This window comes from Telopea speciosissima, chromosome 7 (genome assembly GCF_018873765.1).
Source record: "Telopea speciosissima isolate NSW1024214 ecotype Mountain lineage chromosome 7, Tspe_v1, whole genome shotgun sequence".
Lineage (NCBI taxonomy): Eukaryota > Viridiplantae > Streptophyta > Magnoliopsida > Proteales > Proteaceae > Telopea > Telopea speciosissima.
Genome location: NC_057922.1, coordinates 14,575,538 through 14,593,174, shown reverse-complemented (window position 1 = coordinate 14,593,174; position 17,637 = coordinate 14,575,538). Strand labels below are relative to the sequence as shown.

General features: G+C 36.2%; 2 protein-coding genes across 2 annotated transcripts; one reads left to right on the top strand and one right to left on the bottom strand.

Moving 5' to 3' along the window:
• Positions 1-241: 241 nt before the first annotated feature.
• On the bottom strand, positions 242-11,222 carry LOC122669608 (putative methylesterase 14, chloroplastic). Its single transcript, XM_043866404.1, has 5 exons — positions 10,505-11,222; positions 8,872-9,111; positions 8,626-8,769; positions 6,476-6,610; positions 242-697 (listed from the first exon to the last, which is right to left on the bottom strand). The coding sequence occupies exons 1-5, from the start codon at positions 10,757-10,759 to the stop codon at positions 425-427; spliced, it is 1,047 nt and encodes a 348-aa protein (XP_043722339.1). The 5' UTR covers positions 10,760-11,222; the 3' UTR covers positions 242-424.
• Positions 11,223-16,026: 4,804 nt separating this feature from the next.
• On the top strand, positions 16,027-16,371 carry LOC122668265. The gene has a single exon (XM_043864853.1). The coding sequence runs from the start codon at positions 16,027-16,029 to the stop codon at positions 16,369-16,371; it is 345 nt and encodes a 114-aa protein (XP_043720788.1).
• The last annotated feature ends 1,266 nt before the right edge of the window (positions 16,372-17,637 follow it).

Below are 17,637 nucleotides of genomic sequence, written 5' to 3'. Positions count from 1 at the left end.
TACCCTTCTGGCCAGAATAACATAACAATCAACAAAAGAAAGGTAAAAGGAAGAGATTATTATTCTTCTTGTTATTTTTTGGATACTTAAGGAATTATTAAAAGAAAGGTAATTATAACAATTCTCCAATAAATAGACTATTTATATAATGCCTATGACCATAATCCTATCTCCATATTGTACTAAATAGAATTATACCTCCAGCATTAGATACACTACCTTAATCTTCTGCAGCCCTTTTCTTCGACCACAACTTGAACTTTATTCCTAGACTTAACTCCAATTAAGGCCCCCTCCCAATGTCCGACCTGAATTAATAGATCATGGATGACTTCTGCTACCATCTTCAATTACACAAACTGGCCTCCCCCAAACCTCGTCATCATCTGTCAAAGAAGAATCCTCATGTATTCAGTGATTTCAGCTATGGAATTTGGGCGATGTCAAGCAAGATTTTGTGTAGTGACTGTGGCTTTGAGAAGAATGGGCAATGATCACCGCCTTTGATCTTAAATACTCCTTCAGGTGGGTTTTCCCGAACAAGCTTTTCCTGAACGTCTGGAGACAATGCATGATCCTCAAGTGTTTGTATGTAGAACCGCCTTGAAGAGCCATAATTATCAGGTGACAATGAGAGCTTCTCCATGATTGGTCCTAGAGGGATGGGTCTCATTGAAACTGTAGCCAATGCGATATCCTAGCATTCATCGGTTTCACAAACATATTCACCACACATTCAATAAGGATGTCAAACACGGTAGATAAGTAAAGCTCCTAAAGTACCACATTGGAGACCTGTGCATGTTCCAGCACCAGAAATGCAACAGGCAAGGTTTTCAACTGTCACAATAACAACCAAAAGCATATTGAATGAAAACCTAAAAGGACTCTGGGATCTTTTAAGTTCTAAGCAACAACATCATTTAGTATGGAAACTCTTAAACTAACAAATCAGTATTCATTAAGTAATCCAACTAATTCATTGGAACTGAAAATACCGGCAAATCATAACATTTGGTTTCACAAGTGGGGAGGGGGTCAAGCATAAAAGAGATTTCCTAGATTGAACCTATCAAATGGAAGGTATAACTCCAGGAAATTTACTGCAAATGTCTTATCTCCTGTATACAAGATTTTACTGAGAGAGGCTAGTATTTTCAATCTTTACTTCTCCTGTTATAAATATGTGAAGGATAATTTAAATGAACTGTCAAATAGGAACACAGTTTAAGTAATTGGAATCGGCAACCAGATCAACCTCCACCAATTCTGATCCGAATTGGGTTGATTGGCCTGAACCCTAGAAATTTGAATCGAGAAGAGGAAGCAAATATTTTTCCAAAATCTGTAATTTTTTGGAGCTTTTGATTCGGGATTTTTGCTACAAGAGGTAAGTTTCATTGATTTTCTACTAGTTAACTCAATAAAACAAGGAGAAAATGGACAAAAATGGATATCATACATCAAACAAGGTCATTCTAAAAAAATATTGCAGGAATCGGGATCACTGTTGGCTGATTCCAATCCGAATCAGCAGATTCAACCAATCCGCCCAACTTCCTCTAGAAAGAAAATATGGTGCTTGAGGTGATGCAGAATTTAAGCAATGCCAGCAAAAAAAGAAGAAAAGCATGCACCACCAGATTTTTCCTGATCACTTCAGGAAACTGATGAACAGTCCAAACGTGGGTCCTGTTGGGTTTTAATTTATTCATTATTAGTTGTTAGTAGCTGGCTGGAATAAGAATTAATTAATTCCAGTCCTTCTTTGTGTTTTTTTTCTTTAATCAAAGTCCTAGTCCCTTGTAAGTGACGCACCGCTTCGGCACCCGGTTGCGATGACAAGTGGGTAAGGGTTCTCGCACCATGAACGTGTGTGGGTAAAAAAGTTAGTCCAAAAGCGTAGGATTAGATTAGCATCGTGGAACATAGGAATTTTAACGGAAAAGAGTTCAGAATTGATAGATACAATGAGAAGAAGAAGAATTAGCATACCTTGTATACAAGAGACTAGACGGAAGCAGAAAAAAGCTAAGGAATTAGATGACTTTAAACTTTGGTATACTGGGGATAAAAATAATAGAAGTGGGGTGGGAATAGTAGTAGATAAAGATTTAAAAAATGGTGTTGTGGATGTTAAAAGAAATGGTGATAGGATATTATCCATCAAACTTGTGTTAGAAAAAGACATCAATATAATTAGTGCTTATGCAACCTAAATAAGATTGGTGAAAATATTAAGGAACATTTCTGGGAACACATGGATAGATTAGTTCAAGAAATAAGCCAAGGAGAAAAGATTATTATAGGGAGAGATCTAAATGGACATGTTGGAAGAGATACCAGAGACTATGAAAGAGTTCATGGAGGATATGGTTTTGGAGAGAGGAATGAGGAGGGGACTTCAATCCTAGAATTTGTTGTGGCTTATGATTTATCAATAGTAAACACATGCTTTGAAAAGAGAGAAGACCATTTAATAACCTTCAAAAGTGGGCAAAATAGTAGCTCAATAATTTTTTTTTTTTAAATTAGGACCAATAGACTATTATGTAAAGATTGTAAGGTTATACCAGGGGAGAGCTTAACCACGCAATGTAGATTAGTGTAAAAGAGGCCGTAAACGGTTGGCCAGGACTTTGGCAATTATTTTGTATGCCACATTACAAAAACTAATGGGTCAGTAGTCTGACACGGTGCATGGGGCAGATGATTTAGAGAGGAGCACAATATGGGTATGGTTCAGTTTGTGAAGGAGATAACCACTGCGGAAAAAGTGATAGATATGTGCATCAAACAATGAATCATAAGAAATGTGAGATTATTTGCCCTAGGATAAGATAATGGAGCTTAAAAGGAGAAAACTTGAAAACATTTGCTGATAACTTAGTAAAACAGAGAAGATGGAACTTTGATGGAGACACTAATGATGTGGAACAAAATGACTAATATTGAGAATGTTGCTAAAGAAGTTCTCGGCGAATCTTAAAAAAAAAAAATTCATCAAGGGAAACTAGGTGGTAGGATAATGAAGTTCAAGCAGCCATTAAGGCTAAGAAATTTAATTATAAAACTTGGCATATGACAAAGGATGAAGAGGATTTAAAATGATATAAATTTTCTGGAAATTAAGCTAAGAAGATAGTAGACAAAAAAAGGACTAAAAAATATGAGGATCTTTACAACAGTTTGAGCACAAAAGAAGGGGGAAGATATCTATAAACTAGCTAAAATGAGGGAAAAGAAGAGTGGAGATTCCAACCATATTAGATGCATTAAAAGTGAAGATGATCAAGTAAAGTAAGTGATGAGGATATTAAAGAAAGATGAAAAACTTCCTACATGAAAATAATATAAGTAACAGTGTTTTAGAAGGTTGCAATGGCCATCAAGAAACCACAAGTCTTAGATATACACAAAAAAGTAGAGTGTCTAAAGAAAAGGAAGCTTTAAAAAAAGATGAAAATAAGTAAGACAATAGGTCCAGATGGTATTCCAAAAAATGTTTGGAAGAGCTTAGGAATTTGTGGAATAACTTGGCTAACTAAATTGTTTAATAAATTATGAGTACAAGAAAAATGTCAGGTGAATGGAGGAAAAGCATTGTGCTTTCGATTTATAAAAATAAAGGTGATATTCAAAGCTGCAATAACCATAGAGGAATGGAACTTATGAGCCATACTATGAAATTATGGGAGAGAGTAATTGAAACCCGCCTGAGAAACTAATATGGTTTTATGCCAGGAAGATCAACTATGGAAGCCATATATCTGCTTAGGAGACAAAGGAAAAGATTTGGACAATGAAAGAAGGATCTCTATATGGTCTTTATTGACCTAAAAAAGCTTATGATAGAGTTCCTAGAGAGTTAATTTGGCAAGTATCAAAGAAGAGAAGTGTTTCAAGTAAATATGTGGACATAGTTAAAGATATGTATAACGGTAACGGTAAGGTTTCTCCATTGTAATCTAATGGTTGTGGGTTTGATTCGGGAAACAGCCTCTCCGCTAAGCGGGGGTAAGGCTGCGTACATTATGACTCTCCTCAGACCTCGCAATGGTAGGAACCTCATGCACTAGGTATGCCCTTTTTTAATTAAAGATAAGTATAACGGTGTGGTGATTAGTGTAAGAATTGTGGGGGGGAGAGGGTAGTGAATTTCCAATTATAATTGGAACACATCAAGGATCAGCTTTAAGCCCATACTTGTTTGCACTAATCATAGATGAGTTGACTAGAGACATTCAAGATCAGATCCCTTGGAATATGCAATTTGTCGATAATATTTTGGTGGATGAAATAAAAGAAGGGATAAATGCCAAATTGGAATTATGGAGATCAACCTTGGAATTATAAAGTTTCAAGATAAGTAGAACAAAAACAGAGTATATGGCGCGTAAGAATTGTGAGGTGGTGAACATTGATGATAGAGAATTAAACAAAAAGTTAAATTTAGGTACCTATGTTCAATCATAAATAAAGAAGGAGAAATAGAGGAAGATGATCCACAGAGAATTAAAATAGGATGGCTGAAGTGGACGGGTGCATCCAGAATGTTGTGTAATCGACGTATTCCTTTAAAACTCAAAGGAAAATTTCATAGGACAGTTATACGACCAACAATGATGTATGAAGCTAAATGTTGGGTAGTGAAGAAATAACATATAGATAAACTTAGTGTAGCTGAAATGATGGTGTTGAGATGGATCGGAGGTAAAACTGAAAAGGATAAAATAAGGAACAAAAAAATTAGAGTTAATTTAGGCGTTGCTCCGAATCTCCGATACATGATCAGTTTGTGAGAAAGTCGTTTTATGTGGCTTGGACATGTGCAATGGAGGCCTTTGAATGCTTCAGTACGGAGGGATAATTTGATTCAGATTGAAGGAGCTAAAAGAGCCAGGGGTAGGCCTAAAATGACTCTAGGAGAAGTGGTGAGGAAAGACATGCATAGCTTAGCACTAGTAACTAGTATGGCTTTGAATAGAGCTGATTGAAAGAAAAGGATCCGTGGAGCCGACCCCATTTAGTTGGGATAATGATGAGTTGAGTTGTCTGGTCGGTATAGGACTCTCCATCAAAGACTGCAATTGGGGAACTTTAGTCACTCTTTGTTTTCTCTTTTTTTTATTTTTTATTCCTTTTCTGTCCAGGAATGAAATAGTCTTTCCTGATTGGAGTCTGACTCAGTTTAGGCACAACATTATAAATATAAGGGCACAGCCCCTCCATCAATTTTCAAGAGAAATAAAGGTTTGTTGCTTATTGTTTTTGTGGATTTCAGACCATGTTCTTGTGGATTCAAGGGTGATTTCTCAGTGGTTTCTAAGCGAAACTGCTGTGGATTCAGTAGCAAGAATCTGGTGGATTCCAGGCCTTCAGTTTAGGTGGATTTCCTGAACTGGTTTCTATCTTATCTCCTCTTCTATCCCTCCATTGACTTCAGCTCAGATTATCTATACTTGATCACCTGCGATTTATTATTTTACCTTGTTCAATTCTATGACTGGTTGTTGATCAAAAGCTTGAAGACTTAAATAAGGTTCTGCCACAAATCAATTTCAGTTCGACTTTCATGTTTTTCCACTTCAGTTCCTGTTTAGAACTCCAAGTACTAATCAATTTTCAGTATCCTAGTGTTATTCAAACTCTTCAAAATTTGGTTTTCTGAAACTGAAACATTTTTTTCTGGTTCTGACTGTTGTTACTGTTTACTCATTAATATTAGTTCATTATCAGAATTTTGTTTTAAGCCCTAAAATCTGTGCATTGATTTCTCAAGTTATCAGCGTTTTGGATTCCTAGTTAAAGTAGGATCCTTCAATTTCTGCAAATCTAACCATTGCATTTCCCTCAAACTTTTCTGGAATATTCCTTGCAGTAATTAGACCACTCAACCAAAGATTCTGGCTTTCTTTTCTTTTTTTTTTTTGAATTATAATATTCCTCCTTGTCTGATCTGTTCCTTATTCCTGTGATTCAGGAATTTCTTGGGTTTCTAAGCCCTAACCTATTAAGTGGCCGAAAACTCCATTATGAGGAGAATTTATTGTCCAGGATGGAATTGCATATGAATAGAAACAGGAAATGGAGTGACTAGATAGGGCTTGAATTAGATATGTTGACAAGTAGAGAGTATGATACGAAAAATTAACCTAAACAGCCACCATCTTTCCCTATCTTTTTTTTTTTTTTTTCCTGAAACAATAACATTTGGTGATTGTAAAGTCATTTAAAATAGAGAGTTATTGGACTACTAGAGAATAGTAAGTGGAACTTGAAGATCATGTATATGGGTAAATGTTTTGACTGGGAAATTCATATTCATCATAGAAATCTTAAATTAGGACTGAGCAATAGAAAGAACAAACATACCCTCAGGTATTTCAGAGAGAGAGTATTTTAGTGATAATTTGTATAAAAGAGGGCAGCAGGACAAATTTCAGCAGTTATCAATTCTGAAACTGCACCATACCTTATCAGGACTCTGGTTGAAATAAAATCCCTTCATCTGCTGTTTCTCAAGCATGAGACTCGTGGGGGGTTTGTCTTTACCATTACCATATGTCAAAAGTTGTGATTCTTGCATAAAACTCTCAACAGACCCTAGCTGCAGACAGATATCTATGCTGTAAGAATACACAAAGAAGTGAAAAACCCCAGAATAAAAATAGCTGCCACCTAGAAGGTTGGATTCTCACTACAATTGAACAAGCATAGGCCCATTTAGCAAGTGAAGCTCATTATAGGTTCCTTACTGCCTGTGGTTGTTCTCTTAATTTTTTTTTATTTAAGAACACAGGGTTAGGGTAAAACAAACAGGTTAATCCCAAACTTGCCATGCATTTTGTTCATTCTAGGTGACATTTGAAATTTACACTGGATTATTTTCATTGGAAATGATTGGTGTTGTGATTATTTGATCATTATGCATGCTGCTCTTAGTTATATTCAGTTGATACCTTGTGACCTTAGTAGAACCACTCAACCACATATACTTTAATGAAGGATGAAATTTCTGCTTCAAGAGATGAAAAGTGTTTTTCGAATCAGTAACCTGTTTGACCAGTTTGATCAGACCAAAGATTAGTCCAAACGTTTAAACCAACTGGAAAGTTGTCAAGTCCCCAGTTTCGAGTCTGCCATGTGTTGCTTTTAGGCACTTGAAACTTTCATCCTACAGCTGGTCATGCAAGTCAACTCAACCACCTGAATTCCTCCAGGTATGATCTGCAACTAGTATGATATAATTTTTTCTTTTCATTTTCAAATTGTAGCTGCCCCATCAGCCAGATTTCTAATTTCTTTTGTTTCTCTTGGCGAGTCATTAGTCCAATCTGCAGATCTAAGTGAATGTATAACTTATATTGCTAATCTCATTACTGGATATAGAAATTTTTTTTCCCCTTCTCTCTTTTTATTTTCACATGATTCATATGCTTCTTTCAATCCTCAGTTTGTACCTGATATAACGCAGCTGGTCCAGGATTCTAGCCTACAACTGGATAAATTACTGATTCAAACTGGTGAACTCCAATAGTCCTTTGCCTTGACCAAGAAAACTGTGAATTTTGTTCTCTTTGCCAACCACTGTAAAACTTGTGATTAAGCTGGTGCCCAGCTTTAGCATGATCTTTGGTTATGTTCCACCAACAAAATTCTGTAAATGGGCAGGACTAAAGCAATCAATGGATTTTATTTTTCCTACACCAACCATACTAGAGCTGACCAGAAGATAAAGGCATTAAAGATTGAATTTGACATCAGTCAATACATTGTAGATATAGTCAGACTCAAGAGTCATATGTATTTAGTAGTTTAGCACCACTGTATTCGTAAAGCATTTAACATAAGGCCAAGTAGCTATAAATTATTTTCTCTGATAATTGTCATACTGGTTCACATGCTTGGGTCACAACTCAGAACATTATTTGACCAATTTCATAAATTTTATTTTCCCTGTAAAACCATAGGAATAAGAATTATTTAGCCACTAAAGAGCAGTCTCAGAATCACTCAATAGTGCATTTTAGCCTCAGCCGATTGCTCTAGTCATCCTGCAATTTTCAGTTAAGCACAGCTATGCTCCAATGCCTTCTGAGTAAATAAATTTGCTTCTCTGAGCTTTAGAGGAACAAGGGGGAAAAGACCATAACTTGATATGATTTACCAACCTCAGTGATTTCTTTAAGCTTCACAATTCATATGTAGAATGCACCATTTCTTATCATGTAGAACAGTCCACCTGATTTGGGTTCTCTTTTGTTCTTAAGGAAGCTTTTTCTATATTTATTTTATAAATATCATGGAAAGCGGTAAAATGACACAACCAGTTGATACTCAAAATGCCATTGGGTTAACAGGGATCCAAAAAATGGGGTACCTCCAACATGGAGGAGCCTGATCATAGATATTCCTAACGATGAGAATCCAAACTGTAATTTTACTCTTTTGTTTTGAACAACATTACATGGGCTTTTCCTCAACAGACATGCTTTGGACTCAATATAGTTTAGGGTGACTTCTACTGCATTTGGCCAAATCACATATCTTAGTACTCAATCAAATTGAAAATTTGACTACCAAAGAGATTATTTTGGCTCATAATGAACATGAATTACACACCTTTTCAGCAAAAACATCGAAAGGCCTCTGGCCATCTGCCACCATTGTACCACATAAGAAAATGGCTTTTGAAATCTTCTTTGGATAACACTCCAAAGCATATGAGATGCTTGCACCTCCACAACTGTGACCGACCAGAATTATCTGTATATAAACTACACAAATCACAATATGCTTCACAAATGATTGCAAGTACAGTAATTAGAAGAGGCATGATAAATCATGGAAATCAAATGTGTCCCCAACCTGTTCTTCCTCAGGCAGGTTATGAAGATAATCAATCAAGGGCTTTGCATAGTCTGCCAGAGTTTTTACACTGTTTGGATCAGTCTGGTCAATCCCCGATCCCAGGAGATCTAAGGCAATTGGAAGCAATCCTACTTCTTCCAACAAAGCAATATTCTTGTACCAACACCATGCTCCAAATCCTGCTCCATGAACTAGAACAATTTTTTTTGTTTTGAGATGCTCCAGAAATTCTGGGACCTGCACATGATGTATATTTCCAAATCTCATTTACATAATTACCAGCATTTTTTTATTTTATTTTAAATGAAGAAAAAGAAAAAAAGTGAGATGATGAGGTACTGAAATAATGTTATGCTCCACCCTCCCCTGCCCCCTTTTTCAGTATGAACTTCAAATAAAGTTTCAAGGGTAAGTGGATCCAGCCTCTGATCGGCTGCATTGGATCAGGATCAGACCCGTACATTCCAATTATCTGCTGCAGATTGCACCCATTTACAAGGAATCTTCAAATATTTAAAGGAACAAAAAGTTTCTTTGAATACGAAAATATAGCGTCACAGAGTTATCTATTTGTTTAATAGTATCGCTTTACTATGGCAATGGAAGAGAGAACTTTTGAAGAAACTTAAATCTATGTTCTGCATCCCTTTCGATTAAGCTGCAAAATCAGCAAAGGTAATAAACTCATTCAAGACTAAACAATATAAATAAGAAAGTGTTGTGTAGTTGATAGGATCATAGGATGAAATGATTTTCCACCAATACTAGTATGCTGGTCCCACATCAGAAAAAATTCATGACTCCTGGACTGATTGGGGACAAGAAACAGATAAACTTCTGCTCCGGCTTACTACAAATGCATCTGCATTCCTTCCCAAAAGTTCATTGCAACTACAACACAATGCATAAACAACTGCAATCATCTATCTTTATCCCTTACTCTTTCCATTGATCAGTCTCTGATTAGAACATTTAATCAATTTCTCTCTCATGTTCACCATTTCGTTGAACCAAAATCAAGTGTGTAAATTCTCAAATGTAGCTTGAGTTGGTTAACTGGATCTTCAAAAACTAGGTCAATAACGGCTCAAATCTCTAAATTGTAAATGAGTACATCCGATGAATGGACCAAGGCACGTGTATCCTTGAAAACTCTTATACCTGGGATTGGATTTCTCTTGATGAGATCAACCCGCTGGGCTAACTATTGTGCTAATCCTAAAGCTTCAAATTATATTTTTCTGAATGTTTGTCAGGAAATGTTTAGCAGACAGGTCCAAGACCATCATAACGCACTATCTGAACCAAAAAAGCAGAATGCTTTCTCAGTGCTTTCTCAGATGCCCTTTTAAGCTTTCACATAAACAGTGAAAGTTTTTTTTCCTTTTCTCCTTTCTTCTGTCCACCAACACTCAAAAGTAGGACTGATCAAAAGAAATCTTCTTACACTTGCCCACTGATTATTGTTGTTTCCACATTTAGTTAAGAATTTAGCTCTCAAAGTTTCTAGATTTGGGGCTCATTTCAATAGAATCCAGCATTAAAGTCCACTGTTGATCAAAAACATCAAAATTTCTTTGCAAGCGAACCGAACAACAGATAAGAGATTCAGTTTCAATTTCAAACCAACCTGCTTTCCATTGGAGAATGAATCAGAGAGTGTCTTCCTTGTAGACCCAAAACGCGCACTTGTAGACCCAATTCTCCTCGACATCGATCCATCAAACCTCTGTGACAGCTGGTGCTGATGAAGTGCCATCGACAAGGCTTGTTTGTGCAAGAGCTCCTCTTCGGCTGCCATTTTCCGCTGCGATCTCCCATGCCTCTTGCTCTTCGACCCCACATCCTTCCCATCCTTCTTCTTAAAGCTAAACTTGTTACCCATTTGGAACAGTTGAAATCCAACAAAACCCACGAACCACTCGGCCTATTTCGCCGGAAAAATAAATGCCAGAACTAAGAAAATTCACAGCAGAGGAGCATGGGAATCGAGGTTTTAAAGAACACGAAGATGGTATTTCGCATTCTCTACCGTGCAGGGACAAAATTCCGAGTGAGAATGACTGTCGAGAAAAGATATTTTGGTTCAACAAAAAAAACAGACCTTGAATCAGTCTAGGTTCAGAAAACGATCTAGAACAAATTCATCTGAAACGGATACAAATTAAAATATCTTCTTCATATAAATAAACTCCTTATCCATCATCGAACAATTGAAATAATACTCACGAACAACTAGGCCAGTTTTGCCCGAAATAACTGCAAAAATTTTGCAATTTTGCAGCAAGGGAGCAGGGAAAACGAGTTTCTAAAGAAGACCCAGATGGGATTTCACATTCTTTACTGGGAAGGGATTCTTTTCCAAATTTTCGGATCCCTGATTTGAGACTGAAAGCGATCTAGATCACACTTTCATCTGAAATGGGTGCAAATTAAAAGCTCTTACCACAAACAGTACAGAGCTTTCAATGCTCTCCAGTTGCGTTCCTTTGACTCTTCTGTCCCTTACTCCCTTCCACTTCAACTTGGACTGGTTTACCGCTAGCTTTGGCTGTTATGTTTGAAAATGGCAACTGTCAAGTTTTCTCAGAAGGGTGTTTGCTAAACTACGCAGAGCTAATGGCGTACGTTAGATTTGCTTTTGGAGATTACGCTATTTGGTTCTGCCATAACCGTCAGATATATATCACGTTCAACGCCTCAACGGTTCAAGAGACATTGAGCGCTTTCTGTTAAGGAAGGGTCTGTTTGGTTGCAGACTTGAAATTAAATAGGAATGAGGTCAATTGTATGACTTAATAGGGGGAGAATGTTTTCTGCGTGGGACTCAGGGGCCATCCCCATGCACAATAGTGGTTGGAATGACCGCTATACTCCCATGTATGGTGGAAATTTCACCTGCCACCGAGTGCGCTCTCATTGGCTGGCATGCGCTACGTAAGTTATAAAAGCCTCACCCTTATTTTAAAAACCATATATATACATTGTACACTCCTAATGCTTATGAAATGACATTATTATCAATTGTATTTTAATGAATATAAAAGTTGGCAGGTCACATGAGTCACGTTTTTCGTTAGTAAACAATTGTGGTGATTATAGTTTTGCCCTTGATTTTACTTAAAATCGGTTTTTTTGATAATTTTATCCTTCGTCTGTACTATTCCATTAATACGGGATCAGTCAGGTATCAAAATCAGCCTATACCACAGTGATTCCTCAAACCATGGTCACAAATCATATTTTTGGTCCTTTTAGTGTAGTTTCTCGTAACACATTCTACTCTTTGTTAGAAAAGAAAGATTTTTTTGAGTGAGAAACAAAAAGATTTACACATTTAAGAGTTAGAAAGATAATTGATAATTAAGAAAAAATATACAAGAGATTCCGATCTAAAGGTTTATATTTACCCACAAATGTTCTCATCTAATGATGCTAAAGGTGGAGGGGAGTCCTTGGTAATTTGAATCTCATTCTTCATTCTCAATACGAGAAATATGGGTCTTGAAATGATTCCAAACGACCTTTTTTGTCATAAATTGACATTTTCTCTTGTGTAGTTCAGGATTTTTCAAGCTTTGGTTTTTTTCCTGTTGACTAGTTCTATTTAGATTGATACTTGACATGTGTTTAGGGATTTTAGGGTCTACAAGGTGTACCATCAAAGTACTTAAGTGGATTATCAAATAAAAGCTAACTTAAGTGGGTGAGTCATCCAATGTCACAAAATTTTTCATTTTTTCGTAAAAATTTTCAATTATATCCTCTTCTAAAGTATATTGAGTGAATGAGAGTACCCACGTCGGCAGCATGGGGGCAAGGGATTCTAGAAGAATAATTATCACCTCCATTTTTAGTCACCTCCAATTCCTCTAATAGGAGGGAGTAGATCCCACCTTGGGCAGTGTTTTTCAAGCAGGGAGTGGACAACGATTCATGATCATTTCATCTCTCTGTTTTTGGGCATAGGCAGTACGCTCCCCTCATAGAGAACTTTTCTTTTTATTTATTATTCTTAAATAAAAATAAATTATTTAATCTCAGACATATACTCTTAATACAAGAATTTGTTTGTCTACTTAGATATAGGGATGTAAATGGATAACCGAAATCTGAATCCAAATCTGCATTCGTGTCCGTTTAGGGGCATCTGTATTTGTTTAGAGATATCCGGGAAATAATCCGAATACTCCAATTAAAATCCGTCCGAAAAAAAATCCGAATACTTAATAATAAAAAATTAAATAAATAATGATTTTGACGGTTTTTGAAGATTCAATAGGTTCTAGAATATGATGAAAAGAGAATCATGATCTAAGAGATATGGATTGAGAATGAATTGTATCCACTAGGGGGAGGAAGGTCCGGGTTACACAAGGTAGAGATGTAAACGGATGGTCAAAAATCCGAATCCGATCCGCATCCGAATCCGTTTAGAGGTATCCGAATTCGATCAGGGAATATCCGACTCTGATCACATCCGATCCGAATCCGATCCGTTTACATCCCTACTTAGATAAAGGGTCCACTATACAATTAACATTGGGAGGCCTTTTTTGTATGTCTCACCTAGTTTTTTCCACGTTGAAAGGAAGTATTTTTTTTTTGGGCGGCGCATCATAGCCTGCGCCTAGACACATAGGCCTACCATTCAAGGGGCAAGGTGATCATTTCGCCCACCCCCATGTGTTTGGGCGCAGCCTATGCCCCCGACATCGAAAACATTGTCCCTTTTTTTTTTTTGGGTTGAATGTTGAAAGGTAGTATGGCAGTTGTAATGTATGGTTTGAATTAGTCACTAAGTCAAAATTTAAAGCAAAATTCAATAAATACACTTTGTCATCTCTTGCCTTTTTTTTATTAGCATTTCTTCCTCGTCATTATGCTAAGTGAAGGATAATGCTTTACTATTTGTCATATGACAGTACATGAGTTGGTTCATGTGATAGAGGACTAGGTAAACATCTCATTGGTGTAATTTCATCTTAAAATAAATACAAGAAATAATTAAAATTACAAAAAAATGTCATATGTATTTATATTCGTCTCAATTTGATGGTATTTTGATAATTTTACTAAAATTTTGAATCAAAGTTTGAATAACTTTCCTTACTTACTTTGGATTAAGATTTGGCCATTGAATTGAGATGATGCATGTAGGGTCCTTATCAAATGGACTAAACTATCTACCATCAAATAGTAAATATAGGGAAGCATTATACTTCGTTTATAGTGACACCGAGAAGGATCCTTTTTTATTATACTTTTTTAGGTGAAGATGTGTCATCAACCGTATTTTCTAAATCCTTTAAATTTTAATGGGTTTTTATGATCATATTTTAATAGGTTTTTAAAGCCTTACTTTGTCAATTCCTTTAAGGCTAAAACATGGTACATACATGCCGGGACCCCAAGACAACTGACCAGTCAATGGAGCTTTCTAAGTTTTAATCCTTTGCCGTAACCTACGGAACTTTCCTACTCTGTTTAGGGTCCTAATTAGGATTGATAAGAACTGACATTTGAAGGGGATGAGCTTCTAGTTCAGTGGCTGATCTCCACCCCGTGGGAGTCATATAAGTCCAGGGATTTGAGGGTTTTGACTCCTACTCCACACCCTTCTTGACATATAATAGTACTAGAAGGTATAATAAGTGTGGCCTTATGCCCGCATAACCAGGATAACACTAACCCATGACAATTATGTGAACAAAATACCCGATTTGTCACTTTTTGTGGACGATTTAAGATTTAAATTTATTTACAATTAAACCGGTGCAAATTATATCATATAAATTAATAATAATTTAACTATTAAATTGAGTTTTTTTTTTTTTATAAGGAAAAAGAGAAAAATATATTAAACTAAAGAAACTAGAGTTTGTACAATATTGTCTTTAATATTGATAACTATTAAATTGAGTTTATTGAATACCTAAATTCTAGGGCATCCAAAAAGTAGGTTTACATAGTTATCAAGAAGTCATTATATAGGAACAAAAGAGCCCTTAAAGTTGAATCATGACTTCCATGGAGAGCCTTTTCTTTCTTCTACTTGATGATTGTGTCCTTTTCTTTTCAACAAATGAAAATGAATGCATGCTCACCTTGAGGTTTATTTGTTTAATATTAATGTTGTTTGATAATGGAGCATTATCCTATTTGATTTTTTTGGAAGAAATAATTAATAAAAATAGTAAGAACACTATAATTCAATTTTGTAGAAAAATTATTTCTTAGGCCTGATTTGGTATGATTTCTATTTCTAAATTTATTTGATTTGATTTTGTACCTTATTTTAGTAAAATATAAATTCTGAAACTGGAATTATTAGCATGATCTACTGGGAGAGATCACGCTGACACCATCTCATGCCTCCCATGTATAGTTTATTTCCACATCTTTGTTTCCATTTATTATCACATGTGATAATAGGTGGAAACAAAGATGTGGAGATAAACTTGGGAGGCATGAGATGGCACGGATGTGATCTCTCCCAGTAGATCACGCTAATAGGAATTGATTCCACTTTTGCTCTTTAATGAGTACATGGTTAATTTGATGGGTAAAACAGTAATTTTATTTTAAAAATAAAACACAACTCTTTTTCTCCTGGTAGTCTATCACCACCACCACCCCTATCTAACATCCATCTATGCCGCGCTTGATTGACCCAGATTTTTTGTTCTCTTCTCGAGCTTGGTTTCGTTAGATGTTGCGCCTTCCACATGTTGAGCTCCAGCCCTCAATGCACCTCAATGGCAGATGAGGGCAATGGAGATGATTTATTTCCTCATAAGGTACAGCTTGTTCGATGCGCTAGCCATTATACACAATGGGGACCTTATATATATATATATATTTTATTTAGTCAGGTAATGACAAACTTGGCCTTTTAAATCCGCTCCAGCTTTCGTAATTGTGATTAGTTTTGGTGCTGTATCTATATCAACACCATAATTATTTTGATAATTAAAAGAATAAAGGCGCCAAATGCAGCAATCAAATTGAAATTAAATCTAATAATCTTGCCTGAAAATTTTGGTAGGAATAAATGATGTACTAAGGATAGGATCTTTTTTTTTTTTTTTTTAAATCTACTAACAATTACACACTATTGCCGGTGCAGTTGAAGAAGACAACATTATTAGAATGGAGCTGATGGCGATCTGTCGAGGGATTGAAACGGCTAAGTCCATGGGTCTTACTCAAGTTCAAATCTGTTCTGACTCCTTGATCGCGATTGAGGCGATCCTTGATAATTTTAAAATCCCCTGGTTCGCAATTGGAATAGTTGAAGAGATTCGTGATTTAAGGGACTCCTTTCCCTGCTGCTCCTTTATGCATCATGTTCGCGAATTGAACTCTTGTGCTGATTTTCTTGCTGGCCTTCTAAGTACCCCCAATGAGATTCAATTAGATGTCCATAGTCTTCCCGATGAGCTAATATCCCTTGTAAGGGATGATGCCATAGGGGAAATTTTCTACATAATGTAATTCCCTTCCTTATTTTTATTAATATAATCTACTCCTTTCTCCAAAAAAAAAAAAAAACTATGTAGATAACTTCAAATAATAAAAGATGACAAATGATAAAGATTTAGCAAACATGCATGTTTGGTCCATGCCATGGAGAACTACAAGCCCACCTCAATGGTCAAGTTGAAGCATTGGGAAGCACCTCTTGGCGTGGTGGTGGTTGCCAGTTGCAATAGATTGCTGACCTAAGTCCATGGGAGAGGTCGCTTGTTCGACTCTTCCTCCTCCATTCAGATGTTTGACATCCTATTATTCTCCCTTGCCTCTTAATAGCCCCCACCCATGGCCGTCCTCTTGGGCTGCCATTCAAGTGAATGATGGGCCCTCAACAGGGTTGATCGATTTTTTTTAAGCCTCTTACACATTAGGTCTCCGAGTATTATCTCAAATATGAGTTTATAGTGAAGAAATTATAAAAGTGTTGTCAGATTCACACTATGTAAAATGGTATTTGGGTCATTGTAAACTCATTTAAAGCACTTTGTGTGATTCAAGGTAAAATTTGCCTAGTTAGATAGGTGTGAGGTCCTCTACATTATAGACCTACTCACAGCTATCCATGTATTTCAGGAGATAAGGAAGGGGAGGAAATTGGAAGGTGCATTGAAAAGATTGCTATACTACCATTGAATCTTTTATACCATCCGGCTCTACCATCCACCCACAATTCACCGTGGGACCTACACTGACAATTCTCTCTCCTATTCTAATTATGTGGGCTTGTATGAATGATATTATTTTTCAACTCTTCATTGGTTGTAGTGTGTAGATTCCTTCTTATACTATCCTTGTAGGAAGCTCTCTCTGAATTTTATTTTTACATGAATTTCATAGATAGTTTAGAAATTCTATATAGGATTACCAAAGCCAAAATTATCAAATCTCCTCTTAAAATAGTATAATATATCCCCCAAAAAAAAAAAAATAGAATAATAGAGTAGAGACTAGAGAATACGGCAACAACAGGACTCACTCTCTCTCCCTTGATAAAACAAAAAAAGAAAAAAAAAGAAAAAGAAAACATGTACTGATTTTGTCACTAGAGGGAGAGAGCAGTCACAACGCTCAACTACTACTTCTCCTCGGATGTTTAACAAAAAAAAAAAAAAAAAAAAACACTTATCATCGGATAAAACTGACGTGGCTATTTAAGAAGCCACGTCACCAAGATATCTTATGGTCTTTGGCTTTCTTCCCCATTCTCAAAACACCCTTTTTGGCTCC